The sequence below is a fragment of the Mirounga angustirostris genome, unplaced genomic scaffold (genome assembly GCF_029215605.1).
Source record: "Mirounga angustirostris isolate CCGP_5_RB_7025 unplaced genomic scaffold, mMirAng1.0.hap1 SCAF_13, whole genome shotgun sequence".
Lineage (NCBI taxonomy): Eukaryota > Metazoa > Chordata > Mammalia > Carnivora > Phocidae > Mirounga > Mirounga angustirostris.
The window spans coordinates 62,233,794-62,261,011 of NW_026991721.1; the positions used below are offsets into that span (position 1 = coordinate 62,233,794).

The following is a 27,218-nucleotide window of genomic DNA, read 5'->3' on the forward strand; positions in this document are numbered from 1 at the left end:
AATACATTGGTTTTATATTGGGTCATAACCTACAGTTTGAAAAACACTGATCTAGGGAAGTGAAAACAGTAGGTTTTTATCACTGACTTTGTATAAAGGAGTGGGGAACAAGGGTTGGCATGGGTGAATGGTGGTGTTCGCAGCTGAAATCTATAATAGAAGGGGGAGCCATTTGGAAGGGTGAGGTGATTCATTCATTTTTGGACATGGTGAATTCAAGAGTGCTGTAGGAAATCTAGGTTTTCCAGAAGGTAAGATACCGATTTTTCATTCAGTGAGTATTACTGCCTCACTGTTTTGTTCACCTGCTGCTATTTCAATAGCAACATTTTCTACTGTTTTTCTACACAAAGGTGTGTGTTTCAGGATTTAATAAACTTTTCTAGCCCGGACTAGGAATTCAGCCATTGTTGCCAACATTGTCAATGTTATAATGGGAGGAAGCATCATAACTTTCAAATAATTGGCTTATGTGGAAAATTTGTAAATTGAGGACTAACTTGTACATACTACTTTGAGATGCTTATTTCACTTAGTACTTGCATATTAGTTCAGTATGATCAGTGTTCTGGTATATTGAAATATTTACCCAACAGAGAGTAATCAAATCACATCAGTTAGTTTGTGTATGATACTGTATGTGTGCAGTTTGCTTTAGTTCTGCATACAGATATACTATACTATTAGTGGGTTATCAGTTTTTGATTCCTTTACTTGTTCTATAAAGTTAATATAGGACCAATGGCATTTTATCCATACCTTTCTCTCTGATAATATCATGATTATTTAAAGATATGCTTTTGTAACTAGAAAAGAAAATTTCCTAAGTTGACCATATCAGTGCAAATAACATAGATACATACCTAAGTTTAAAAGTTATTTTTTTTGACTAGGAATTAATACTTTTACATTTTTCTTTTTACAGATTGAATACTTGCTTAAGAAACTTACAGAAGTTATGGGAGGAGGTTGGCAGCAAGAACAGTTTGAACATTATAAAATCAACTTTGATGACAGTAAAGATGGCCTTTCTGTGTGGGAACTGATTGAGCTTATTGGAAATGGACAGTTCAGCAAAGGCATGGATCGGCAGACAGTGTCCATGGCGATTAATGAAGTCTTTAATGAGCTTATATTAGATGTGTTGAAACAGGTAAGAGTGCTGTCTCCTCACCTTCAGAATTTGACATGTTTGAAATAAGATATTTTCATCGGGTCTAAGTCATTTATACTTTTACACTGATTTAGAACAGGAATGAAGTTTCTTATTTTCCCAGTCTTGTATTAGGCTTTAATTTAAAAAAAAAACACTGGTACAATTTTGAAGTACACTTAAGCATTGGGAAATTACTATTTTGAAAGAACTGTTTAAATGACCACATTTTTAACTATTTTTAAAGTACTTTCATGTTGTATACAGCCATATTTATTGATCTGAAAGATCCTCATGGCATATCGTTCAGAGAAAAAAAACAGGTTGTTGAAGAGGAAGTATCTTGCAACCCCTTTCATGAAATGTGATACACATTTGTAGGGCTATCTGGAAGGATGGTCACCAAAGTGTTAAAAGTGATTGCCTCTGGATTGTGGGATTTCTGTAAATTTTATTTTCTTCTTTATTCCTTTCTTGTTATTGGACTTACTACTTTATAGGATTCTATACATGAATGTATGCATATGATTATATATTTTTATAAAATCAGAAAAATACCCTTACTTTTGGGAGAAAATACCTTTATTTAGCAAAATTGCATTTATTAGATTATGACCTCCGTAGCATATGATATACATATGGGAAGCTTAATGCTTGTTAAATAGAATTTATTTATTTTTTAGTGGATCTTTCAGATTTCTTAATTATTATACTGAATAATAACTCCAAGTTGGGGTTTCCTTACCTTGGTCCTTTATTACTAAGCAGGTGATGTTGTTGTCTTTGCTCTTTTTCCCTAATTGAGCCCATCAATAAACATTAATTGAGGTTCATTTGTGTAGGTTTTTAGTGCTAAAAAGAAGTGTGAGACATGGTCTCTGTCTAAAGACTTCTAGGCCCACCAGGATGGCAGGATAATTGGACTACAGATGAATTTCAGTATGAGATAGCTTTTATTTAAATGTCCAAGGATTAGGAAACTGAACAAGTATATGATTAGAACCTGACATAATAATCAAATGATACAGCAAGGTAATAAATATTTAATGATAATATGTAGTCTACTCTAGGCTATCAGCACTTATACATTTAATATTTAAAATGTTAGCTCTTCTTGGGGCTCCTGGGTGGCTCAGTCGGTTAAGCGTCTGGCTCTTGGTTTCAGCTCAGGTCATGATCTTGGGGTGGTGAGATTGGGGTGGTGAGATTGAGCCCCACGTTGGGCTCTGTGCTCCGTTGGGATTCTCTCTCCCTCTTCCCACCCTCTGCCCACCCCCTCGCACGTGTGAGCAGTCTCTCTCTCAAATAAATAAATCTTAAAAGAAAATGTCAGCTATTCTCAAACAACCCTGAAAGGCTTGGCCTATAATAATGTGTCATTTTGCTTAAGTAAAGATATGAATTATACACTTTGTGACTGATGTGTGGGAAGGAAGTATAGGCCTAGAAGTGTGAGTGTAGAAGCTACATTTAGAAGCCAGAATCCTAGCTGCTAGTTCCTTTTCTGTTCATCTGGAGTAGAATTCTTCCTCCAGAATAGTGAGTGAGAGGTCAGGTAGAAGGGTAGGTTGGTGCCAGAAGGTGATTGGTTAAAAGATATATTTGACCAAGTTTAGCATTTTCATTGATTGAGGTTTTAAATTACTGAGAATCACTATCAGGGTTTTGTGTGTGTATGTGTTTTAATCAGAATAGACAGGATAGTATAGTGAACTCTCATATACCATTCATCCAGCCCCAGTAACCACCAACACATGGTTGATCCTACCCTTCCTACTTTTTCCTCTCCTGTATCTTGAAACAATCCCAGACATTTCTTTCTTTCTTTTTTTTTTTTAAGATTTTATTTATTTGTCAGAGAGGGAGAGTGAGAGAGAGCAACCACAAGAGGGGGAGCAGCAGGCAGAGGGAGAAACAGGCTCCCTGCTGAGCAGGGAGCCCGATGCGGGACTTGACTGAGCCACCTTGGCATCCTCCAGACATTTCATTTTATCTATAAATATTTCCATAGGTATCCCTAAAAGATAAGGAATTTTAGGGGCACCTGGATGGCTCTCTCTGTTAAGTGTCCAACTCTTGATTTTGGCTCAGGTCATGATCTCAGGGTCATGAGATTGAGCCCCATGTCAGGCTCCGTGCTGGGTGTGGAGCCTGCTTAAGACTCTCTCTCCCTCTCTTTAAGAAAAAAAAAAAAAAAAAAAAAAGGAATTAAAAAAGATCACAATGATTTTAGCACCAGGAGTTCTAAGACTACGTATATAGCATTGGGGGATGGAGGGTGGGGTGGACTGTTGTCTCTGCAGGTCCAGAATTATGTGTAAACTTTTGTATGCATGTATTTGCATGTATTTGACTGGGTTTAGTACCCCTGGCCTTCATAGGTCCTCAGTGGGTTCATGATCCACAAAGGTCAAGAACCACTTATACTCATGTATTCAAGGAAGAGATATTAGCTCTAATAAGTAAAAGGCCAGGCATTTATATCAGATTTAATCTTTCATAGGGTTACATGATGAAAAAAGGCCATAGACGGAAAAACTGGACTGAACGCTGGTTTGTACTAAAACCCAACATAATTTCTTATTATGTGAGTGAGGATCTGAAGGATAAGAAAGGAGACATTCTCTTGGATGAAAACTGCTGTGTGGAGGTAAGCCTCTTGTTACGTCTTTCTGATGCTGCCCCCTGCTGCTCAAGTTTTTTTATCTTGCTTCTAGGCTTTAGAACCTTAAAATAATCTTAAAATTAACATTTCTAAAATAGTATAGGCATACAGTTACCAGACTTTCTGAACCAAAAACTGAAGATACCTGACAAAAGTTTTTTGTAATGTGAATTTATTTTCTGTCTCATGAACAAAATATAGGGATTAAGTCAGATTTATTTGAACATTTAAGGAAACATTTATTGAATAAAATGGAGTTATAAAAAAGAAAGCCAAAAAATATTCAGGAAGACAGTGTTTTAAATCATGAATATATGGGGAAATCTGGGCCATTTTGAGTACAGTAAATAAAACTAAAGAAAATACGAGCATTATCTTTGAATATTTTAGGTGACTTTCAGGACACCTTATTCATTGCTATTAATTCTGTAAAGAAGTGAAGTCTTCAAGAAACATAAATTTTGAGTTTTTAATTTATGTCGGAACTATCATCACATCTGTATTTGATGAAGAACATGTAAAATACCTAAAATCTTGCTCATAAATGACAGTGTATTTTGATGGCTGAAATAGTGTACGTATATTGATGTCTCAGGGTGTGCACTGCCTACTAAGGGGTCTTCTTAGATTCAGCTAAACATGGAGACTCACGAGATTACCATAGACCATACCAGTCTACTTAAGGATATAGGACAGGAGCCACAGCTTGCTAGCAATACCAGCCCAAGTGCAAAGAGAGTGGATTTGCATCAGGTGAATGTGGGAATCACCCTGGCTTAGTAGCCTCATAGCGCACTGGAGTCAATACCTGTTGTAACAACGTGGATATACCTTCCAGGGTTCCTGTAAGGGGTGTGCTCACATTCAAGAGTCACTGTGCTCAGGAAGCCAAAGCATGGTGTCCCCATCAGGTGTTGGTGGTTCTCACAGTCCAGATGAAATATACTAATCAGGGGTCATTGTTACCATAGGTAATGTTGCCTAGAGAATAGCATTTTGTAAATCAGAAATATGCTCTTATAGATATTTTTCATTGACATTGAATTTCAGCCAGGTTTGTATAAATAATTCAGATTAAATTTAAATGCTTAAAAATAAAAATTTTAAAAACCAATTTTGCTTTCTGTGTTAGTCCTTGCCTGACAAAGATGGGAAGAAATGCCTTTTTCTCATAAAATGTTTTGATAAGACCTTTGAAATCAGTGCCTCAGATAAGAAGAAGAAACAGGAGTGGATTCAGGGTAAGGCAGTTTTTATTATTTGTCATGATATAACTTGAGAGCTCTGACTTTGTATTTTTAATCTCATTAAAGATACTAAAGCATTGTTCCCTCATTGTAGTTATTTCTGCATGCAGCATAATAACTAAAAGAAAAACAAATTGAGAGGAGTTCCCAAATTTTTCATCAGTTTCATTTGCATAATGAACTTGTGGGAAAATTATAAACTGGACATTTTAAGTTTTATTTACTTTTACTATTTAAAGAGAATGGAATTTCCCCTTTTAAGGACTATGAAGAATTTTGAAGTGACCATCTGGAATTTTTAGTAATACAGAAAACAAAAGAGGAATAATGCAATCACTTTTGAATATTTCCAGTAATTTTTAAGATCTGTTATTTTCACAAGAAATCACTAGTTTCAAATAATTATTTCAAGAACATAAACTTTTGATTTAATAACTTTTAAACTGATTATTCTAAAATTAGTAAAGAATGAAACACTACGTATGAGATTTTTTTTTTAAATCATGAAAGTTCAGGGCTTCTGAATATGATATTCTTAGATATAAGTAAAATTATGTTATACTGAAAATTGTGGTCATTTTGATGTGGCTTAAGATTTTGAAGCAAGTGCACTTAGGTTTGAATCCTCTTTCCTGGGTCACTTGAATTGAATTATGAATTTTGTAGCTGTTTTTCCTCTTCTGTAGAATGGGGATAATAATAGTACCTACCTCTCAGGGCACCTGGGTGGCTCATTTGGTTAAGCATCTGTCTTCGGCTCAGGTCATGATCTCAGGGTCCTGGAATCAAGCCCCGCATCGGGCTCCTTGCTCAGCGGGGAGCCTGCTTCTCCCTCTCCTCCCTGCTCATGCTCTGTCTCACTACCTCTCTCTCGAATAAATAAAAAAAAATTTTTTTTAAAGACTTTATTTATTTATTTGACAGAGACACAGCAAGAGAGGGAACACAAGCAGGGGGAGTGGGAGAGGGAGAAGCAGACTTCCCGCTGAGCAGGGAGCCCGACGCGGGGCTCGATCCCAGGACCCTGGGATCATGACCTGAACCGAAGGCAGATGCTTAACAACTGAGCCACCCAGCCACCCCTCAAATAAATAAAATCTTAAAAAAAGATAGTACCTACCTCTCAAGGTTTTTGTGATTAGATAATGAAGATATACTTGCACATTTTAAAAATGGCACATCATTGCAAAAATATGATAGATTGTAGACAACCTCAATGTCCATTAATTGCAAAATGGTTGAATAAATGATAGAAGAAACACAATGGGGTTCTGTACAGTACTTATGTATAATGCTTTATTTATTCATTTATTTATTTTAAAAGATTTTATTTATTTATTTGAGAGAGAGAGTGTGTGAGCCAGAGCATGAGCAGGGGGGAGGGAGAAGCAGATTCCCCGCTGAACAGGGAGCCCAGTTAGGGCTCGATCCCAGGACCGTGGGATCATGACCTGAGCTGAAGGCAAATGCTTAACTGACTGAGCCATCCAGGTGCCCTGTATTATGCTTTATATACTGACATGGAAAGCTCTCCAAGATATAGTAAGTGAAAAAAACGAAGGCTCAGAAGAGTGTATTATGTCAAAAGAAGGTGGAGGATGTATATACATACTTATTTGTATATGCTTAAAATATCTCTGGAAAAGACAAGAAACTGTTAGCATTAGTTGGTAGTGGAGAGGGGAAGCCAGTACTTGGGCATAGGAGCAGGAGGGAGACTTTTCCCGTATGTCTTTTCATGCTTTTGAATTTGAACAATGTGAAAGTAATAGCTGTCAAAAAATTAAAATTAATTCAAATAATCAGGAAGATACATAAAAATTAGATAATGCATGTAAAGGTATACATATAGCAAGTATTCAATAAATGGTAGCTACTCTTACCATCTCAGGAAGGAAGTGTATAAGGATATGGTTTCAGAAGGCATAGATAAAGGCAGACTAAACCCAGCATGTAGCAAATCAGATATTAAGAAGTTTGAATCTCAACTCTTACTATGTCTTATTCTTATTTGGCCTTTTGAGAAATATAGAGAAGGGAATTGGAAGTGTTGTAAGTTCTTCAAATGTGTGTGATATTCCCGAATCAAGTATCTATTTAAGCACAGATATGCAGTTATGGAATTTTGGAGCTGGAAGGGACTCCAGAGATCACATTTAGAGATGAGGAGACTGATGCTGCAGGTTATGACTTATGCAAGGTCACACCACTACTTAATGGCAGAATCAGAATCTACACTGGGTCTCTGGTTTTCTTCCCAGTATGCCATCTGCATACGAAGAATAAACAGTCTGTCCCTTTTTCTGTCCTGTGCCTTTTATAGCCATTCATTCTACTATCCATCTGTTGAAGTTGGGCAGCCCCCCACCACATAAAGAAGCCCGCCAGCGTCGGAAAGAACTCCGGAAGAAGCTGCTGGCTGAACAAGAGGAGCTGGAGCGACAGATGAAGGAGCTCCAGGCTGCCAATGAAAACAAGCAGCAGGAGCTGGAGACCGTGAGGAAGGTGAGAATGGACACTGGGCTGGGGGAGGGCTCTCTCTTTCACTGTAGGAGCCCAGCTACCTTACTTAAAAGCTCTGGGCCTACCAAGACCAGCTGCATGCAGTTTTAGAGAGATGTTGGTAAATTGTTTTCTCAGGAAGTGGATCTAGATTACTGAGTGAGACATCCTGGTTTTCCCAGCCTTGGAAGTATGAGGGTCTCAGGTCAGCAAGGCATTTCACTGACCGGAAAAGAACATTTATAAGAATGGTGAGCACAGTTGAATTTTGTCAGATAAAGATGAGAAATTTTATTCCCCTAAGGATGTCAAGGTCATTTTTGGTGACCTGGGCAGGGTGTGTTGCTTTTTTAGTTTTTCCCTTCTTAGCTCCCATCTTTACTCCTGAATACCCTTAGTATAGAGCTGGGGGTCTCACTGTTCAGAGTGTAAGATACAGTCTGGGTCAGTTTCTCCTTCCATCTCTGGGCTAGGAGGTCAAGTACCGTAGATTGTACAGGATAATTGACATTCATTGGGAAACCTTGTTGCTCAGTTGTATCATGGTTCTGGGGGTGGTAGTCGGTCTTCGGTGTCTGGGCACCATCCTTATTTGGGATTGATTGAGCCTGTCTGCCTTGAGTCAGTGAGCACCTGCTAACTACAAGATCTAAGACCCTTTTGTGTCTGCTCTGTAGCACCTTTGCCCTGGAGTATGGGAGATGCTCACAGTATCAGCCCCCACATTCCTGGTGGGGTTCTCTCTTTGCAGTCCATGGAAATGGCACACTTTGTGCTGACATCCTCTGAGTAGACTCAAAGAATTTTCTAATACTTTTATAACCTTAGGAATTATGTGGGCATACGATATTAGAAACAGTTTTTCCTATCCAGCATACCTACTTTCTTTTCTTTTTTTAAAAATTTTTTATTTAAATTCAATTTAGTTAACAGTGTATATTATTAGTTTCAGTATATTATTAGTTAACATACAGTATATTATTAGTTTCTATATGTTATTAACATACAGTATATTATTAGTTTCAGTATATTATTAGTTTCAGTTATTATTAGTATATTATTAGTGATTCCTCAGTTGCATATAATACCCAGTGCTCATTATATCATATGCCCTCCTTAATGCCCATCACCCAATAACCACATCCCCCCACTCACCTCCTTTCCAGCAACCCTGTTTGTTTCCTGTGGTTAAGAGTCTCATGATTTGCCTCCCTCTCTGTTTTCATCTTATTTTATTTTTCCTTCCCTTCCTCTATGTTTATCTGTTTTCTTTCTTAAATTCCACCTATGAGTGAAATCATATGGTGTTTGTCTTTCTCTGACTTATTTTGCTTAGCATATAATACCCTCCAGTTCCATCCATGTTGTTGCAGATGTCAAGATTTCATTCTTTTTAATGGCTGAGTATATATATATATATACCACATCTTTATCCATTCATCTGTCAGTGGGCTCTTTCCATATTTTGGCTATTGTGGACATTGCTGCTATAAACATTGGGGTGCGTGTGCCCCTTCAAATCACTGTTTGTATCCTTTGGATAAATACCTAGGAGTGCAATTGCCGGAGGGTAGTTCTACTTTTAACTTTTTGAGGAACCTCCATACTGTTTTCCAGAGTGTATACCTACTTTCCAAAAGCAGCTCCTCAGGTCTTGTTGCTCTTCCTCCTGAATCACTCTTGCATCTTGCCTTTCTGCTGTAATACATTTTCTTTAAAAACTCCCTTAATAGGCTAGGATGAGCACCTGTGGTATGTGCTCACTGCTTCCTTCATCCACTGTACACATGGCAGTAGTAGGTGTTTTAAGAATGGGGTGGGGGGTGCCTGGGTGGCTCAGTTGGTTAGGCGACTGCCTTCGACTCAGGTCATGATCCTGGAGTCCCGGGATCGAGTCCCACATCGGGCTCCCTGCTCGGCGGGGAGCCTGCTTCTCCCTCTGACCCTCCCCCCCTCATGTGCTCTCTCTCTCTCATTCTCTCTCTCTCTCTCAAAAAAAAAAAATCTTAAAAAAAAAGAATGGGGTGGGAATCTGGGCTTGTTGTTCTTCTTTCATAATTTTTAAAAATTATGCAAGAGTCCTACAGAAGAGAGTATGAAAGAATGTATACAAAGCATCATAAAGTGAATACTCCTGAAACTACTACCCAAGTTAGGATAGAGTATTGCCAATACTTGAAAGTTCTGGTGTCCTTTTTTCTTTTGTTTTAATTTTTTAGTAGTTTACAAACAGTAAGATGCATGGTTTATGTATGGTTGTATGAGTTTTAACATGTGTCTAGATTCTTGTAATTAGCACAGACAGAATGCAGAACAATTCTAATGCTCCAAAGAATTTCCTCACACTGCCCTCTGTACTCAGATTGTCCACGAATCCCTAACTTACCCCAGCAACCACTGATCTGTTCTCTGTTCCTATATTTTTGCCTTTTCCAAATTGTCATATAAATGGAATTGCACAGTATATAAGTTTTCAAGACTGGGTTCTTTGACTTAGCATCATGCATTTGCGATTCATCTATCTGGCATCATTTTGAACCTTCAGACTCTTTTAAACTCTGCCTCCCATGAGCATGTAGATGGCCTGTTCTGCTTTGTGTGAATGTATGCCCAGAGCCGACAAGGCCTAGGCCAAACTAGACAGCTTTCCTCCTACCTAGTTTTACAGAATTATTTAAGCAACTGATTTGGGATTTGACAAGTGTTGAGAAATTATTATAGATCCCTTAAAAATCTTTATTTTTCTTTTTCTTGTTAAGAAATAAAATTCATCCCAATTTTTCATTAAAGCATATTTAGAAAAAACCTGCTTAGATGAAGCTTTTAATCACCTGGAATTCTATAACATTTGTGGGTTTTGTAAGACTTGATTGGCCTCATTTAATTTGGAAGAAGGAACAAGAAATCATGTGGTTTTTGTAAATTAATACATATCTTTAAAGGGATTACCCACATATTATTTTTTGAAAAAAGACTTTATTTTTGTAGAGCACTTTTAGGTTCACAATAAAATTGAAAGGAAGATACGGAGATTTCCCATATAACTCAGTGTCAACACACGCAGTCTCTCTTGGTATCAGCATCCCCTTCCAGAGTGGTACACTTGTTAAAATTGAAGAATCTATACTGACACTCATAGCACCCAAAGTCCATAGTTTACCTTAAGGTTCATGCTTGGTGTTTTGCATTCTATGGGTTTGGACAAATGTATAATGACATGTATTTACCATTATAGTATCATTCAAGCTTATTTTCACTTCCTTAAAAATCCTCTGTACTCTACCTATTCATCCCCCTCCTCTCCCAAATAACTTTTATTTCTACTTTGGTTTCTTTAAAAAAAAATCTAATCTTTTGTATAGGTAATATAATCATATGGTTCAAAAATTTAAATTATATAAAAATAAATCCCACTTGATCATGGTGTATGATCCTTTTAATGTATTGTTGAATTTGGTTTGCTAATATTTTATTGAGGATTTTTGCATCTGTGTTCATCAGGGATCCTAGCCCCTAATTTTTCTTTTCTTGTGTCTGGTTTTGGTGTAAGGGTAACACTGGCCTCATGAGTTTGGAGGAATTCCCTCCTCTTCTGTTTTTGTTTTTGTTTTTTTGGAAAAGTTTGAGAAGAACAGATATTCTTCTTTGAATGTGTGGTAGAATTCACTAGTGAAGCTGTCTGGTCCTGGACTTTTGTTTGTTGGGAGGTTTTTGATTACTGATTGAATCTCCTAGTAATCAAATTGGTTTTATGTTTTTAGGAATCTATAAATTTCTTCTAGGTTGTCTGATTTGTTGGTGTGTAATTGTTCATAATAGTCTCTTATGATCCTTTGTATTTTTGTGGTATCCTTTGTAACATCTCTTTCATTTATTATTTGAGTCCTCTTTTTTCTTTGGTGAGTCTAACTAAAGGCTTGTCAATTTATCTTTTCTAAGAATGAGTTTAGTTTCATTGATCTTCTCTTGTCTTTTGGTCTCTTTTATTTACTTCTCTATTCTTTGTTACTTCCTTCCTTCTACTAACTTTGGGCTTCATTTTTTTTCTTTTTCTGGTTCCTTGAGTGTAAAGTTAGGTCATTTGAGACTTTTGTTTCTTTCTTAATTTCTTTCTTTCCTTTTTTTTTTTTTTTTTTTTAAAGATTTACTTATTTATTTGAGAGAGAGTGAGTCTGAGCGGGGGGGAGGGAGAGCGGAACGAGAATCCCAAGCAGACTCTGTGCTGAGCACAGAGCCTGATGCAGGGCTTGATGCCATGACCCTGAGATCGTGACCTGAGCCAAAAACAAGAGTTGGATGCTTAACCGACTGTGCCACCCAGGTGCCCCTGAGACTTTTGTTTCTTGAGGTAGGCATTTATAGCTAAGAACTTCAGTCTTAGAACTGCTTTTGCTGCATCCTGCAAATTTTGGTACGTTATATTTCCACTTTTGTTTGTCTCAAAGTATTTTCTATTTCTCTTTTGACCCATTGGTTGTTCAGCAGTATGTTGTTTAATCTCCACAAATTGTGAATTTTCTGGTTTTCTTTGTGGAGTTGCTAGTTTCATATGATTGTGGTTGAAAAGATGCTTGATACGATTTCAGTCCTCAAATTTATTAAGACTTGTTTTGTGGCCCAACATGTGATCTTCCTGGAAAATGTTCCATGTGTACTTGAGAAGAATATGTATTCTGTTGCTTTTGTATGGAACGTTTTATATATATCATTAAGCCCATCTGGTCTAATGGGTTGTTTAAGGACCATGTTTCCTTATTGATTTTCTGTCTGGATGATATATCCATTGATGTAAGTGGGCTATTAAAGTCCCCTACTATTATTGTATTGCTGAATATTTCTCCTTGTAGGTCTGTTAATTGCTTTATATATTTAGATGCTCCTGTGCTGGATGTTTAAATGTTATAAATGCTATATCTTCTTGTTGGATTGACCCCTTTATCATTATAAAACACCCATCTTTGCCTCTTATTACAGGCTTTGTTTTAAAGTCTGTTTGATATAAGTATAGGATTCTAGCTTTCTTTGATTTCCATTTGCATTGAATATCTTTTTCTATTCCTTCACTTTCAGTCTGTGTGTGTCCTTACATTTAACTGAGTCTCTTGTAGGCAGCATATAGATAGGTCTTTTTTTTTTTTTTTAATAATGAGAAACTTTAAGTAAAATTTTATTGAGATGTAATTCATATAGCATAAAATTACCATTTTAAAGTATACAATTCAGTGGATTGGGGCCTTTTTTTAAAAAAAAAATGTATTCAGCTACTCTGTCTTTTGATTGGAGAGTTTAGTCCATTTACATTTAAAGTTAATATTGGTATGTACTTGTTATCATTTTGTTAATTGTTTTCTGGTTGTTGTTGTATTTCTTCTGTTCCTTTCTTCTTCTCTTTCCTCCTTTATGGTTTGATGACTTTCTTTAGTGCTATGCTTATATTTCTTTCTCTTTCTCTTTTGCATATTTAAAATAGGTTTTTGCTTTGTGATTACCATGAAGCTTACACAACTTATACATGTAACACAATTTTAAGTTGATAACTTAAGTTTGATCCCATTTTAAAGCTCAACATTTGTATTTTCCCCTCCCCAACATTTTATGCTTTTGATATCATATTTCACATTTTTAAATTGTGTTTATCTACAAATCAGTATGATACAACCACATTATAAAAATGAAGGATAAGAATTAAATGATCATCTCAATAGTTGCAGAAAAACGTTTGACAAAATTTGACTTTGATTTAAAAACTCTCAACAAAGCAGGTATGGAGAGACTGGATCTCACCATAATAAGTACCATGCAAAGCCCCTAGCTAACATACTCAGTGGTGGAAAATTGAAAGCTTTTTCTCTAAGATCAGGAATAAGACAAAGATGCCTAGTCTCACCACTTTTATTCAACATAGTGTTTGAAGTCCTAGCCAGAGCAATTAGACAAGAAAAAGGAAGAAAAGACATCCAAATTAGAAGGTAAGAAGTAAAATTGTCACTATTTGCAGATGACATGATATTATAGTGAGGGAAAACTCTTAGAACTAATAAATTCAGTAAAATTACAGGATAAAAGAACAATACACAAAAATCTGTTGTTTCTATACACTAATAATGGACTATCAGAAAGAGAAATTAAGAGAACAATTCCAGGGGCACCTGGGAGGCTTACTCAGTTAAGCGTCTGCCTTCAGCTCAGGTCATGATCCCAGGGTCCTGGGATTGAGACCTGCATCAGGCTCCCTGTTCAGTGGGGAGCCTGCTTCTCCCTCTGCCCCTGCTTGTGTTGTCTCTCTGGCTGGCTCTCTCTCTCTCTCTCTCAAATAAATAAATAAATAAATAAATAAATAAATAAATAAATATCTTAAAAAAAAAAAAGAAAAAGAAACAATGCCAATCCCCTCTTGATGAACATTTGGTTTGTTTTAAATCTTTTGATTAAATAGGCAATACTGCAGGGAACTATTTTGGACCTGTGTCATTTTATACACATTCTAATTTAGCTATAGAATTAATTCTCAGAAGTGGGATTGCTGGAGCAGAGTATATACACCTGTAATTATGAAATCCAGGCTGATGCAACAGCTGCTATTTCAAATCTTGCTATTCACTGTACCAGAGGACTAAGTGTTCAGTGATTTGGCAATTAAGTATTCCAGCTTGAAGTGTCACACTTCCCTTCTATTTTCAATACTTTGCCCAGAACTAGTCATGTTTCTGTCGAGAACTCAGCTGTCAGTCTTACTGGTGTTTTCTTGTGTGTGATCAATCATTTTTCTTCTGTTGCTTTCAGGATTTTCGTTTTGTCTTTGTCTTTCTACAGTTTTATTATGATGTGTGTGGGTGTGTATCTCTTTGTGTCTATCCTAGAGTTTGTTGAATTCTTGGATGTATAGATTAATGTTTTCCATCAGATTGGGAAAGTTTTCGGCCATTATTTCTTTAAACACTTTTTCTATTCCTTTCTCTCTTTCCTCTTCTGAAATTCTGAGATCAAGCTGAGATTGAGTCGGACACTTAACCGACTGAGCCACCCAGGCATCCCCTTCTGCCCATTTTTTAATTGATTATTATTTTTTTTAGTGTTGAGTTGTATCAGTTCTTTATATATTTTAGATACTAACCCCTTATCAGATTTATCATTTGCAAATATTTTATCCCATTCAGTAGTCTGCCTTTTGGTTTTGTGGATTGTTTCCTTTGCTGTGCAGAAGCTTTTTATTTTGATGTAGTCCAATAGTTTATTTTTGCTTTTGTCTTCCTTGCTTCAGGAGACATATCTAGAAAAATGCTGCTACAGCCGATGTCAGAGAAATTACTATCTGTGCTCTCTTCTAGGATTTTTATGGTTTCGGGTCTCACATTTAGGTCTTTCATCCATTTTGAATTTATTTTTGTGTATGGTGTAAGAAAGTGGTCTAGTTTCATTCTTTTGCATGTAGCTGTCCAGTTTTCCCAACACCATTTGTTGAAGAGATTCTCTTTTTCCCATTACATATTCCTGCCTCCTTTGTCGTAGACTACTTGACCATATAATTGTGGGTTTGTGTGTTTATTTCTGGGTTTTCTATTCTGTTCCATTGATCTATGTGTCTGTTTTTGTGCCAGTACCATACTGATTTGATTACTACAGCTTTGGATGGTATATCTTGAAATCTGGAATTGTAATACCTCCAGTTTTGTTCTTCCTTTTCAAAATTGCTTTGGCTATTTGGGGTCTTTTGTGGTTCCATACAAATGTTAGGATTATTTGTTCTAGCTCTGTGAAAAATGCTGTTGATATTTTGATAGAGATTACATTAAATCTGTAGATTGCTTTGGGTGGTATGGACATTTTAACAATGTTTGTTCTTCCAACCCATGGGCATGAAATATCTTTCCATTTGGAAAACTGGACATTTTAGACAATATATTGTAGTAACTCTGGATATGGATTTCTTCCCTCCCCTGAGGGCTTGTTGTTGTTTGCTTGTTCATTTGTTCAGTGACTTGGCTGGGCTATTTCAGTGAAGTCTGTTTTCTTCACACTGTAAAGCTCTGACTGTCTTCTCCAGAGGCACAGCCTTGGACATGCACACAGTACCCTGGGGTGACCATGATGTTAGCAGGGTTCTCTTTGTGTGTCTCTGTTTCTGATCTCTCTGTTAAGCTGTCTACTTCTGTTGGTATCCTACCCAGCTGTTAGAGTTCTATGGTTTTCAACAATGGCATGGGGCCTAAATTGCTCCTCAGTCTGATATTATTTAAATTCAAGCCCACATGTAGTCTTTGAGACTTGTTCCTAGTACATGAGGGCTTTGCTGTCTGTGTTTCTCTCTGTCAAATTTCTAACTGGTCTGTGGTTTAGTTTGTTGGTCTCATGGAACAATGAGCTTAATTCCTTAAAATCTCCATTGTTTTCAAGAGCATCCTTAAGTTTGAACTTCCTCACCCTGTGTTTTAAATGACATCATTTCTTTTGGGGAGAACTTCAGATCTTGCCTGTCTGCCTGGGCAAACCTCTGTGCCAGGGCTCTGGAGCTGGTGGCAGAAACAAGTGGTCTACTTCCCTTGGTGGGATGCTCCTGCTCTGTGGGCCTATCACGAGGTGGAGGTGGTAGCCTCTGGTCTTATAGTCTTGCCTCTCTGTGGGCCTATCATGAGGTGGAGGTGGTAGCCTCTGGTCTTACGGTCTTGCCTCTCCTGGTGTGGAACCTCTGCTGTACAGGTAATGGGGGCAAGGGTGGTCGTGTCTACTAATTGCAGCCTGTCATCCCTGAGGCAGAACTTCCACTCTGAGTGGGTGCAGGGTGGAGGAAAGAGTCTCAGACCCCTCAGTCACTCTTGCTTGGAATAGAGCTTCTGCAGCAAGGAGCTGGGAAGAATGAGAATGCTAGCGGCTGTCCTTCCTGGGGGCGTACCGTGGCTAGACTATGAGCTGAGGAAAGAGGGAGCCCTGTGTTCTTGGTTTCATTACCAGGAGTAGAACTTTGTTCTTACTGACATTGGGGGGCGGGGGGCAGGAGGGCACACTATGGCTCAGATGCCATAGACTCACTGTTCTTACGAAGATTGGGTAGATTTTTCTTGGATAAATGTTCTCCATTTGCTGTATGCTCTTAGGATGATTTCCAGAGACTTTAAATGGTTGTTTTGGGGGTTTTTTGGAAATTATTTTCACCAGTTGTGGGTGTTTTGCTGGGGGAATGGGTCCATGGAGTTCCTCATTGCCACCTGTGATAAGTCAAGCTCTGGTAAAAGTTTTAAGGAATAATGTGTGAGATGATATCCACTCTAATATTTACTGCTTTTCTATGGGTGGGGTTTTGATTGGGTAGAAACTGGAAGAAGCAGCGTCTCGTGCAGCAGAAGAAGAAAAGAAACGTCTTCAGACTCAAGTGGAACTACAGGCCAGGTTCAGCACAGAGTTGGAGCGAGAGAAGCTTGTGAGTGCTACACAGTTGGGAACCTGGGAGCGCTGCTGCATTCGCTCACAGAGCCAGGCTGGCTGAAGGGGAAGGGGCCAAGGCCTGGGAGGCTGGAGTGAGGCCATCTTGTCAGCTGGGCTCTGCTTCTGACTTGCAGTGGGCTCAGGGAAGTTCTGTGTTTCTTCATTCAGTATGGGTTTATTGAGTACCTTCTCTGTGCGAGGTACTATGCCAAGGATATAAAGGTAAAAGACATAAACCTTGCTTTCAGGACCCCAGAATAGAAATTCATGGAATGGGGTGATAAGTACTGTGGTTAGGGTGACTGTATGTCTTGGTTTGCTGGGATAGTCCTTGCCATTCTGTTATAATTATTAACAGCACTCCTTTTCCTTCTCAAAGAGTCCTGGCTTGGAAAATAAATAGCTATGGAAAAAGTAAGCATGGGTTCCATGACATTTCTCTTCTGTAATGAGCAAAGTGGGAGGTTCTGAAGTCATGAGAACAGATGAATTCTGGTCTGCTCCTCTTAGCAGCTCTAATTCATCTTAGAGGTTCCCATCCCCCAAGACCCCCAAGAGCCAGATTGCTGTAGGTGGTTAGCTAGTTCATTGGAACACAGGTCTTACGTGGAGTTGTAATGTGAGGCAGACTACTGAGCCCAGTGCCTATTAAATAGATGCTCGTGACATTTTTTAGTAACTTTTGGTTGCTGGGGTCAAAACAGACAAGTTCATGTTAGGAGAGAAAAGAACACAGGCAGGCAGATGTGGGGGGAAGGAGTGCTGCACTCACAGCCAGGAGATCCTGGGTTCTTTCCTCTCTGGTCCTGCTTTTGAGCATGAGTTTTCTCTTTACATTGGAGGCGTTGTCATGTGATCTCTCATGACTCTTATGAGGATGAAGTGAGCAGTGAGAATATTTTGTAAACCGCAGACACATATGCTAATGTGTGTGCTATTACATTTAGATGTCCTTGTCTTTCAGTTTTTAAGGCAGAGATTCAAAACTGTTTAATACAGAAAGGAGAACCCATATACTTGTTAGGGTGCTAACTTGGGTGCTTGAGGCCCCCCAGGGCTGGATATGCCCCAGGAAGGGAGAAGAGGGGCGAGGAGGCAGCCAGGTAAGAGGAGTCGTCGCTGGCTGCCGGTCCGTCATCCCTTTCCCCTTTGTTTTAGCCCCCTGGCTGTTCTGACTGGACAGAGGTTCATTCCTTTTAGAGAAGACTGTGGGTAAAGAGGTTGTGGCTTTATAATAGAAAGGAATTTAAAGAGAAATGATTCAGGGAAACAGTATTTTCTTGACTTGAATCTTAAAGTGTGGAGTGGAAGGGATGGAGCACTCCCAGGGCAGGAATACAGCATGAGGGTTGTAGTCTGTGTCCGTGGACTCTGGGTGTGGTGCTCTCCTTCCTCCAACCTCAGTTCTGGGAGCGCGGGATGGGGCCCTGCCCACCCTGCTGGGCTGCGGTCATCGTTCAGGATGGAGGAGCAGTGGGAGACTTTCCCTGAGGGTGAACGTCAGCCGGAGTTTAACGTGACCCTTTTACACCATCAGATCAGACAGCAGATGGAAGAACAGGTTGCCCAGAAGTCCTCTGAACTGGAGCAGTATTTGCAGCGAGTCCGGGAGCTGGAAGACATGTACCTAAAACTGCAGGAGGCCCTTGAGGATGAGAGACAGGCCCGGCAAGATGAGGAGACCGTGCGGAAGCTTCAGGCCAGGTGCCAAATGCGTTTGTGTCCCTTGCCTTTATGTGCTTAGCTTGGGCAAATGTCGTTTCTAGGAATGACTAACGTTCTGGTGAAGAGGGACGAGTGTCTGCCAGATTGGAGAGACCCTGGAGGCTTGGCTGGCCAACTTGTTTATTCTCAATCTAGGGCCCTGGAGGACCCTGGCTTCTGGGGCTCTAGACAGGCCTTCCATCTCTGTTAGAGCAGGCAGGTGGCCAGGTGTGAACACAGGCGTGAACCAAGGCTGAGTGGCCCAGCCACAGCACAGACCAGGCCGTGGGGCGAGTCCCCTGAGGATGCCGCGAAGGTCAGCATTGGCACCATGTGTTGGTAGTCACCATGGCTTCTGCTGTCACTCAGCACTGGATGTTGCCACCCCCAGCAAGATAAATTCTCCACTGTTTCTGCTCCTTTGTGTTGGTTGCCTCAGAGTCAGAGTTTCAGAGCTAGTTGCTTCCTTGTGCATCTGCTTAGCCAAGCCCAGTTCAGGCTTGCTCTGTGCCCTGGCCGCCAAAGGGCAGGAGGGCAGGGGTCCGGCCTGTGGCTTATGTAGTGGGAGATGGGCCCTGCTTTCCATCCAGACACCTCCTGTGGCAGATTCCTTGGACACATGAAGGGGGTTCAGACCGGGCAGCCTGGACGCCGCAAATGTCCATTCCCTTCCATACTCTTACCACTAGGATGAGGAAACAGACCTTTCCAGTCTCGTTCAGTGTTGTATCACCAGTGCCTAGAAAAGCACACGGAGAGTGCATCACATATACTCATGGAGCGAGTGGATAAACACTGGTCACAGCACATTTGCAGTGTTGTGTTCAGCTGTGGTTCTCATACTCCAGGAGACATCTAAGGAGGGAGTGGATGGTCCTGTGTAGAACGAGGGGTAGTGGGTGGCAGAGCTCTTCCTAGTTGAGGAAGAACTTTCTACAGATGAGGCTGCCCATAAATAAACTCACCTGATTTGTGAAGCAGTGGGCGGCCCATCCCCCAGAGGGTTTGAGAACAGTCGGATAACCACCCTGCAGGGTGTCGTAGAGGGAGTTCTTGTAGTGGGGGTGGCTGCGGGTGGTGACATGAGGCCGTCTGGTCCGTTGCTTGCTTTGGTCCTTCTGTCGTTGGCTTTGGAAGAGCGTGCTGGTGGTCGGGCCTGGGGGTGTGTCGGGCCCCGGGCCGGCATCTAACTGCATTGCCTGTATTTTGGATACAGGTTTGGGCTGTACGTGAGTTTATTTAAATGCCTCCGTACCTGGATATTCTTAGATAGGTAGCCTGTTACTCAAAGATGACTTTTTGGAGTCACACAAACCTTGGTGAAAATCCACTACTGCCTGTGCAACATACTTATAAACACCCTGGTTTTTATTGCTTCATCTGGAGGGATAATACCTTGCAGAATTGATGGGGGCTTAGCAGTCATGAAATCAAGGATCTAACATGTAGTAATTGTTCAGTAAGTGGTATCTGGTTTATTCTGCCTTCTGTTGGCTCCTTCTTCCCTCACCTTTATTTATTTATTTATTTATTTTTAATTTTATTATGTTATGTTAGTCACCATACAGTACATCATTGGTTTTTGATGTGGTGATCCACGATGCATTGTTTTTGTATAACACCCAGTGCTCCATGCAGTACGTGCCCTCCTTAATACCCATCACCGGGCTAACCAATCCCCCCTCCCCCTTCCCCTCTAGAACCCTGTTTGTTTCTCAGAGTCCATAGTCTCTCATGGTTCATCTCTCCCTCCTATTTCCCGCTCTTCATTTTTCCCTTCCTTCTCCTCATGTCCTCCACGCTATTCCTTATGTTCCACAAATAAGTGAAACCATATGATAATTGACTTTCTCTGCTTGATTTATTTCACTTAGCACAATCTCCTCCAGTCCCATCCATGTTGATGTAAAAGTTGGGTATTCATCCTTCCTGATGGCTGAGTAATATTCCATTGTATATATGGACCACATCTTCTTTATCCATTCATCTGTTGAAGGGCATCTCGGCTCTTTCCACAGTTTGGCTATTGTGGACATTGCTGCTAGGAACATTGGGGTGCATCTGGCCCTTCTTTTCACTACCTCTGTGTCTTTGGGGTAAATACCCAGGAGTGCAATTGCTGGGTCATAGGATAACTCTATTTTTAAATTTTTGAGGAACCTCCACAGTGTTTTCCAAAGTGGCTGTACCAACTTGCATTCCCACCAACAGTGTAAGAGGGTTCCCCTTTCTCCACAACCTCTCCAACATTTGTTATTTCTTTCCCTGTCCATTTTTGACATTCTAACTGGTGTAAGGTGGTATCTCAATGTGGTTTTGATTTGGATTTCCCTGATGGCTAATGATGATGAACATTTTTTCAGGTGTCTGTTAGCCATTTGTATGTCTTCTTCAGAGAAATGTCTTTTCATATCTTCTGCCCGCTTTTTGACTTGATTATTTGTTTTTTGGGTGTTGAGTTCGAGAAGTTCTTTATAGATCTTGGATACCAGCCCTTTATCTGTAGTGTCATTTGCAAATATCTTCTCCCATTCTGTGGGTTGCCTCTTTGTTTTGTTGACTGTTTCCTTTGCTGTGCAGAAGCCTTTTATCTTGATGAAGTCCCAAAAGTTCATTTTTGCTTTTGTTTCACTAGCTTTTGGAGATGTATCTTGAAAGAAGTTGCTGTGGCCGATGTCAAAGAGGTTACTGCCTATGTTCTCCTCTAGGATTTTGATGGATTCCTGTCTCACACTGAGGTCTTTCATCCACTTTGAGTTTATCTTTGTGAGTGGTGTTAGAGAATGGTCGAGTTTCATTCTTCTGCATGTGGCTGTCCAATTTTCCCAGCACCATTTATTGAAGAGACTGTCTTTTTTCCATTGCATGTTTTTTCCTGCTTTGTCAAAGATTCTTTGACCATAGAGTTAAGGGGCCATATCTGGGTTCCATTGGTCGTATGTCTGTTTTTGTGCCAGTGCCATGCTGTCTTCCCTCACCTTCATTAGTTTGTTAGCTTTGTCCTTGGTAATAGGTTTGTACTAGATGAAAAATGTTTTAATGTCCTAGCAACCAGGCAAATTTCCAAACTTGGCCCTCTCACCTGCCAGGTGAATGACCTGGTACTTAGCTTTTGTGCATCACTTTCTTCATTGTTGAACTATGAATGTTGATGGCACTTAAGTTTATTGTGAGGATTGACTGGGGAAATACAATTAGCTCTTGGCTAAATACAGTTTGTGTGCATGTTAAACCTCTCATAAATGTTTTATTTTATTTTATTTTATTTTATTTTATTTTATTGAGAGAGACAGAGAGAGCACATGAGAGGGGGGAGGGTCAGAGGGAGAAGCGGACCCCCCGCCGAGCAGGGAGCCCGATGCGGGACTCGATCCCGGGACTCCGGGATCATGACCTGAGCCGGAGGCAGTCGCTCAACCAACTGAGCCACCCAGGCGCCCCTGTAAATGTTGTTTTTATTTTAATTTGTTTTCAACAAAGGGTGCAACAGAGAGGAGCAGGGCCGGACACGTGGGTCGCCTTACCAGCTTTGTGAATATGGGCCTCTGTGGCTCCTCGTTTCTTCCTTGCGAAATGAGGGGGGGGGTGAGATGAGCTCAGGGGCCCCCGCCTCTGCCGCGGTGGGGAGCCTGTGTCGCAGGTTGATCCTGGGCTGCCTGTGTCGCAGGTTGCTAGAGGAAGAGTCTTCCAAGAGGGCCGACCTGGAGAAGTGGCACCTGGAGCAGCAGCAGGCCATTCAGGCGACGGAGGCGGAGAAGCAGGGGCTGGAGAGCGAGCGCAGCGCGAAGGAACGGGCACTTCAGGAGGCCATGGCGCAGCTGGAGCAGCTGGGGCGCGAGCGGGAACAGGCGCTGGAGCAGTACGAGGTGACCCCACGGCGCCTGCACGCGCGGCGGGCCAGCTGCGGGGACAGGCCCCTCATATAACACCCTCTGTTAACTGACTGGACTTGAAGTAAAAACTTAAACAGGTAGAACTAACGGTATTTGCTTAGCTGTAAGAAGCGCTGGTAAGAAGGTGGCGTCGCTGTAAGAAGTAGTAGTTTGTACAGGTGCTGAGGTGTAACCAGGTCGAGTCCAGTCCAGAGGCACAGCAACTGGAACCGGGCCAGTTTGATATATAGGCAGTTATGAGCCATAACGAGGGGATTGCCTGCTACGCGGTTAAGAAGACTCTTAGGCTGCAGCAACGGCCGGGGCAGGAAGCAGCCCGTGCCTCGGAGACTGAGGCAGGGCTCGCAGAGAGGGAACACAGCTGGGAGAGGGCCCCCCTTGCCCCTTGCCCCTTCTGCCCATGGCTGTGATCCCGACCTCCTTGGAGAGGGCACGGCCTTGGCCCCCTGGACGGCAGAAGAGCTGTGACTGGGAGGCTGTCCTCTGGGCACTGGGGTGAGCACCTGCGCCCCCCGCCGCAGGAGCTGCTGAGAAGAGCGGCAGGTTCTCAGCCACTGAGCAGGGTCCAGTGGGACCTGGAAGCAAAGCCCCTTCCTCCAGTGTCCCTTCAGTGCCCTTTACTGACGAGGCTTAAGTGGTGCCAGCTGGCGAGGAGAGTTACCCGCAGTCACACGCCGGGTGGGTGGGGGGGGCGCACTTGGAGCCAAGGGATGATGCGCCGTGGTGCGCACAAGGATCTCACACATTCGTGCGGAGCAGTGCGAGTCAGTCCTCTGGCTGACCTCGGGCAGGTTACTCAAGCTCTCTGCATCTGGTTTCCACATCTGTAAAACGGGGGTGGCTGGGAGGATTTCTTGGGATAACCCACAAGCATAGAGTAAGCGCCCAATCATTTCTGTTTGGCTCTTAAACTCCCATTGTGTTTGCATAGTATAATCTGCTTTTGTTCCAGGGAGTTAAGAAGAAGCTGGAGATGGCAACTAGTAAGACCAAGAGCTGGAAGGACAAAGTGGCCCAGCATGAAGGATTAATTCGATTGATAGAGCCAGGTAACACGCTCCTTGAAGTAATCAGATATTTTTCCAACTTATTTTTCTGTTTTATTTGTGTGTTTGAATTGTGCTAAAAATCTTCGTTAGCCCAAATATATAGAAACCAAGCTGTTTAGGGTCAGTTTCTCTTGAATAACGCGCTCTGTCATAGGTAAGAAGGCGCCCTTAATTCCCTTTGCATAAGCCTTCCGGTTGTTTTGGCTGGTGTGACATTGACGGATATTCCTCAGAGGAGAAATAAAGGAGAAAGTTACTGTTTTATCTGTGGGGAAAAGCTTATGTTAACCGAAGGATATGGTACTTCTTGTATTTAATGTGTGTTTGTCCCTTAGGTTCCAAAAACCCTCACCTGATCACGAACTGGGGCCCCGCGGCTTTCACCCAAGCAGAACTGGAAGAGAGAGAGAAGAGCTGGAAGGGGAAGAAGAGCACTGAGTGAGGGAGTGAAGGGAGTGACGGGTGGCAGGGGCCTGTTGGTGCGCGGCGGCGGCGTGCGTCTGGAAAGCTCGATGCTAAAGACACAGGAACTGGCTTTGCTACTTCTAACCTTCCTCCTTCCGTGCCTCCTAGCAGGTCAACGTACTGAGGAAGCCTTCTTTCTCTGCCTGAAAATAAGGGCTTACCTGAAAAGAAAAAAAAGTCGACACTATCAAGCTCTTTATTTACTCTTTCTTTGAAAACTTCAGCTTCTGAAAATTCCCTTTAGCTCCCTCAGGGCCTTGTGGGAAGCAGGCCGCGCACACGCCGTGCGGGCGGTGTCGTCAGCTGCCGCGTGTGGGGGGCGCGGGAGGGACGGGTCAGTGGCCCGGGGACAGCGCTCCTTCCTTGCCTGACGCAGGCAGTATGTGCCCTTCTCTGAGCGCAAGCTTCTGAACTAGACCGCCGGTCTGCTGGCCTGGGCGTGCCGGTGGCCAGGGAGGGACGCTTGCGACGCCTTCCCCCGCACAGCTGTCCCTGGCGGCGTGTGGCCCTTGCCCCCGCTCGTGGCTTGCGGGCGGCGGTCCGTGGGTGCGATCGTGCAGAGCTTTCTGCCCATTGTGCTACCGCTGACCCAAGTCCTGGCTCCGGGGCCACCTGCGCAAGGAAGCAAACACCTTCGCCCACGGTGCTCTGGCTAAGATGGATCCTTAGGAATCAAACACAGCACAGAGATGAACTAAGTAAATCCCGTTTGGAATGATAATTTGATACTAACGGAATTCTTTCTAATATTTAAAATGGTTGCGACGGTCAACGTGCTGCCCAACCCCCTTGCTTTTACTTTTGTAGTTACTGTACAGAAAATTTCAGGAGTGTGTGAATGCTTGTCATAATCAGGCCTTTTCCTAAATATTAATAGGGATATGATCATTTATAGGAATTATACATGAAGAAAGTTTTAAAAATGTATTTTTATGATGTCCTGTGTTGAGAAGGAACAAATATTTATAATTTTCAAACATTCTTACCTAAATATTGTACAATGTAATATCCTGAACTTTCTTAATTTTTTGCTAATTTTCTAAGATATATTAAAAATGTTTTGTATGTTTGGTTTTTTTGTTTTTGTTTTTGTTTGGTTTTTAGTGAAATGGACTCAGTAAGAAAATAAAAATACCAGAATGGCATGCATTTTAAACTGTCTGATTTAATAGAACAGTAGGGTAAGGTTTTGTGTATGTGTGTGTGTATTTTCATATAATGAGATGGACTTGAGTTTAGGGATACTTCCTGAAAACACTGAATTTGGAGGTTGGACCCCCAAACGAGTGCTGTCACGAGGTTAGCTACGGCTTCATGTTTGGTGTTTGAGTCACTCATGTGGGAAACCACGGCAGATGTGTGTGCTCACAGACGGGAACTTACAAAGATGATTTCTCCCTCATTGGTTGCTCTTACCTCCCAATCCTCTTAACCTCTGCTTTCCCGAATTTTCTTTTTATGCTTTTTAGTTTTTCTTTCAGTTTTACCAGAGTAAACAGTGTGGTTTTTTGTTTTGGTCTCACATGGTTGCCAAGATTAAAATGTCTACTGTGGACTAAGCCAGCCCACTCACTCAGGCCAGCTTGAGTGTGTCTTGGAAAGCTGATCTTTCCCTTCTAGAGGAAGGTGTTTTCTTAAACCTACTTCTCTACTGTAGTGGTTCTCAGCAGGGGACAGTTTTGCTGCTCCCCGCACCCCCCGGGACGTTTGGCAACGTGTGGAGACATTTTTGGTTGTCACAACTGGGAGCGGTTACTCCCATCTAGTGGGTAGAGGCCGGAGATGCTGCCGAATGTCCTGCAATTCATGGGACAGTCCCATGTAACCAAGAGTCATCTGGCCCGAGGTGTCGGCAGTGCGAAGGTCGAGACAACTCTGCAGAAAGGCAAGTTCTAGTACCCAGAACACAGGGAGTCAGGGTTTTCCTTCAGGAGTCCCGGGAGTTGGGCGGAAGGGGGAGGGAGAGAGGCCGCCTGCCCCGAGCGCCGCCACAGCCCATGTGGGCCGCGGGCTTCGGAAACTGCCGGTTCGTTCGCCTTTTTCACACAGATCCGGACGGAATTGCTTTGGGTATGTTCTAGAGTCTTTCTGTGATGCAGGTTGCTGAGGTGTGAGATACGAAAGTTGCCATGAGCTTGATTTTCTTTCCCCGAGCGGGAGGGTCTGTCGGGAGCCCCCAGCAGCTGGGAAGGAATGAGCGTTCGGAGGCGCCGCGCAGCCGTGCTGTGCCTCGTACCAAAGCCTCTCGGAGCCTCCGCCGAGCGCCAGCCGGGCGCCGCGGCCCCGCGGAGCCAGGATCGGCCTCACCCGAGGCCGCGAGCCGTGGGGAAGAGGCGCTGCCCAGCCTTCCCCGGTTCACGGTAGGTGCTCAAAATTTATTGAAAGGATCAGTCTTGGGAATCGTTTAAGGAATGTGTTTCTCTTCCCCTCTGTTTCCTTGTTTATACTCATTTTGAGACCCATAAAAGTCACGTTCCAGCGTGGGGGAGCTCTTTGGTCATATCCACTAGAGCTAAAAACAACGTGTACCCAGCGGTTCTACCCCCAGGAGAACTGAGGCACGTGTCACCAAGACCCTACAGGGAGGGTCGTTCACAGCAGCTTTGCTTAGGACGGCCCAAACCAAAACCACCCAATGCCCACCAGCAGGGAGGAGATCAATGAATTGGTGTATTCAAAGGACACTACATTGTAATTAGAAATAACACATCACTGAGAGATGCAACAGCATGAATGAATCTCACAGACATCATGTTGAGCAAAGAAACCAGAGAACATTCTGTGCGATTATAGTAATTTCTGGAACCAGCAAAGCTAATCTGTGGATTTCCAAGTCAGAAGTAGAGTGACTTTGGGGTAGGAGGGGTGGTTGTTGATTGCAAAAGAGCGTAAGTGAGCCTTCTGGGATGCTGGAAATGCGTAGTTGTTCTATAAGTAAAATGTATCAACCTGACACAAGATTTGTACTGTTCACAGTGGGTCCAAACTCCTCACTTTGCAGAGAAGGACCTGGAAGTGGATGAGCCAAGTCCATACTGGAATGCCTCTTCCAGGATGTGGTTCATTACACCCCCTGCCTCCCCTTTACATTTGGACATCAAACATGCTCATCCCGATGTG

The 27,218-nt window shown here is 41.9% G+C and overlaps 1 protein-coding gene across 4 annotated transcripts in view; it reads left to right on the forward strand.

Annotated features, from left to right (window-relative positions):
• Window positions 1-25,257, forward strand: part of SWAP70 (switching B cell complex subunit SWAP70) — an 81,143-nt gene extending 55,886 nt beyond the window's left edge. For 2 of the 4 annotated variants that reach the window (XM_045894162.3, XM_045894164.3), the window contains 9 exons: window positions 926-1,153; window positions 3,657-3,803; window positions 4,951-5,059; window positions 7,389-7,570; window positions 16,875-16,982; window positions 18,525-18,691; window positions 22,359-22,557; window positions 23,537-23,633; window positions 23,969-25,255. In XM_045894162.3, the coding sequence (XP_045750118.2) occupies window positions 926-1,153; window positions 3,657-3,803; window positions 4,951-5,059; window positions 7,389-7,570; window positions 16,875-16,982; window positions 18,525-18,691; window positions 22,359-22,557; window positions 23,537-23,633; window positions 23,969-24,075 (1,344 nt within the window). In that variant the 3' untranslated portion in view covers window positions 24,076-25,255. Of the gene's footprint in view, window positions 1-925; window positions 1,154-3,656; window positions 3,804-4,950; window positions 5,060-7,388; window positions 7,571-16,874; window positions 16,983-18,524; window positions 18,692-22,358; window positions 22,558-23,536; window positions 23,634-23,968 lie in introns of all 4 variants that reach the window. The other 2 variants (XM_064577092.1, XM_045894163.3) reach the window with 1 other exon arrangement.
• The last annotated feature ends 1,961 nt before the right edge of the window (window positions 25,258-27,218 follow it).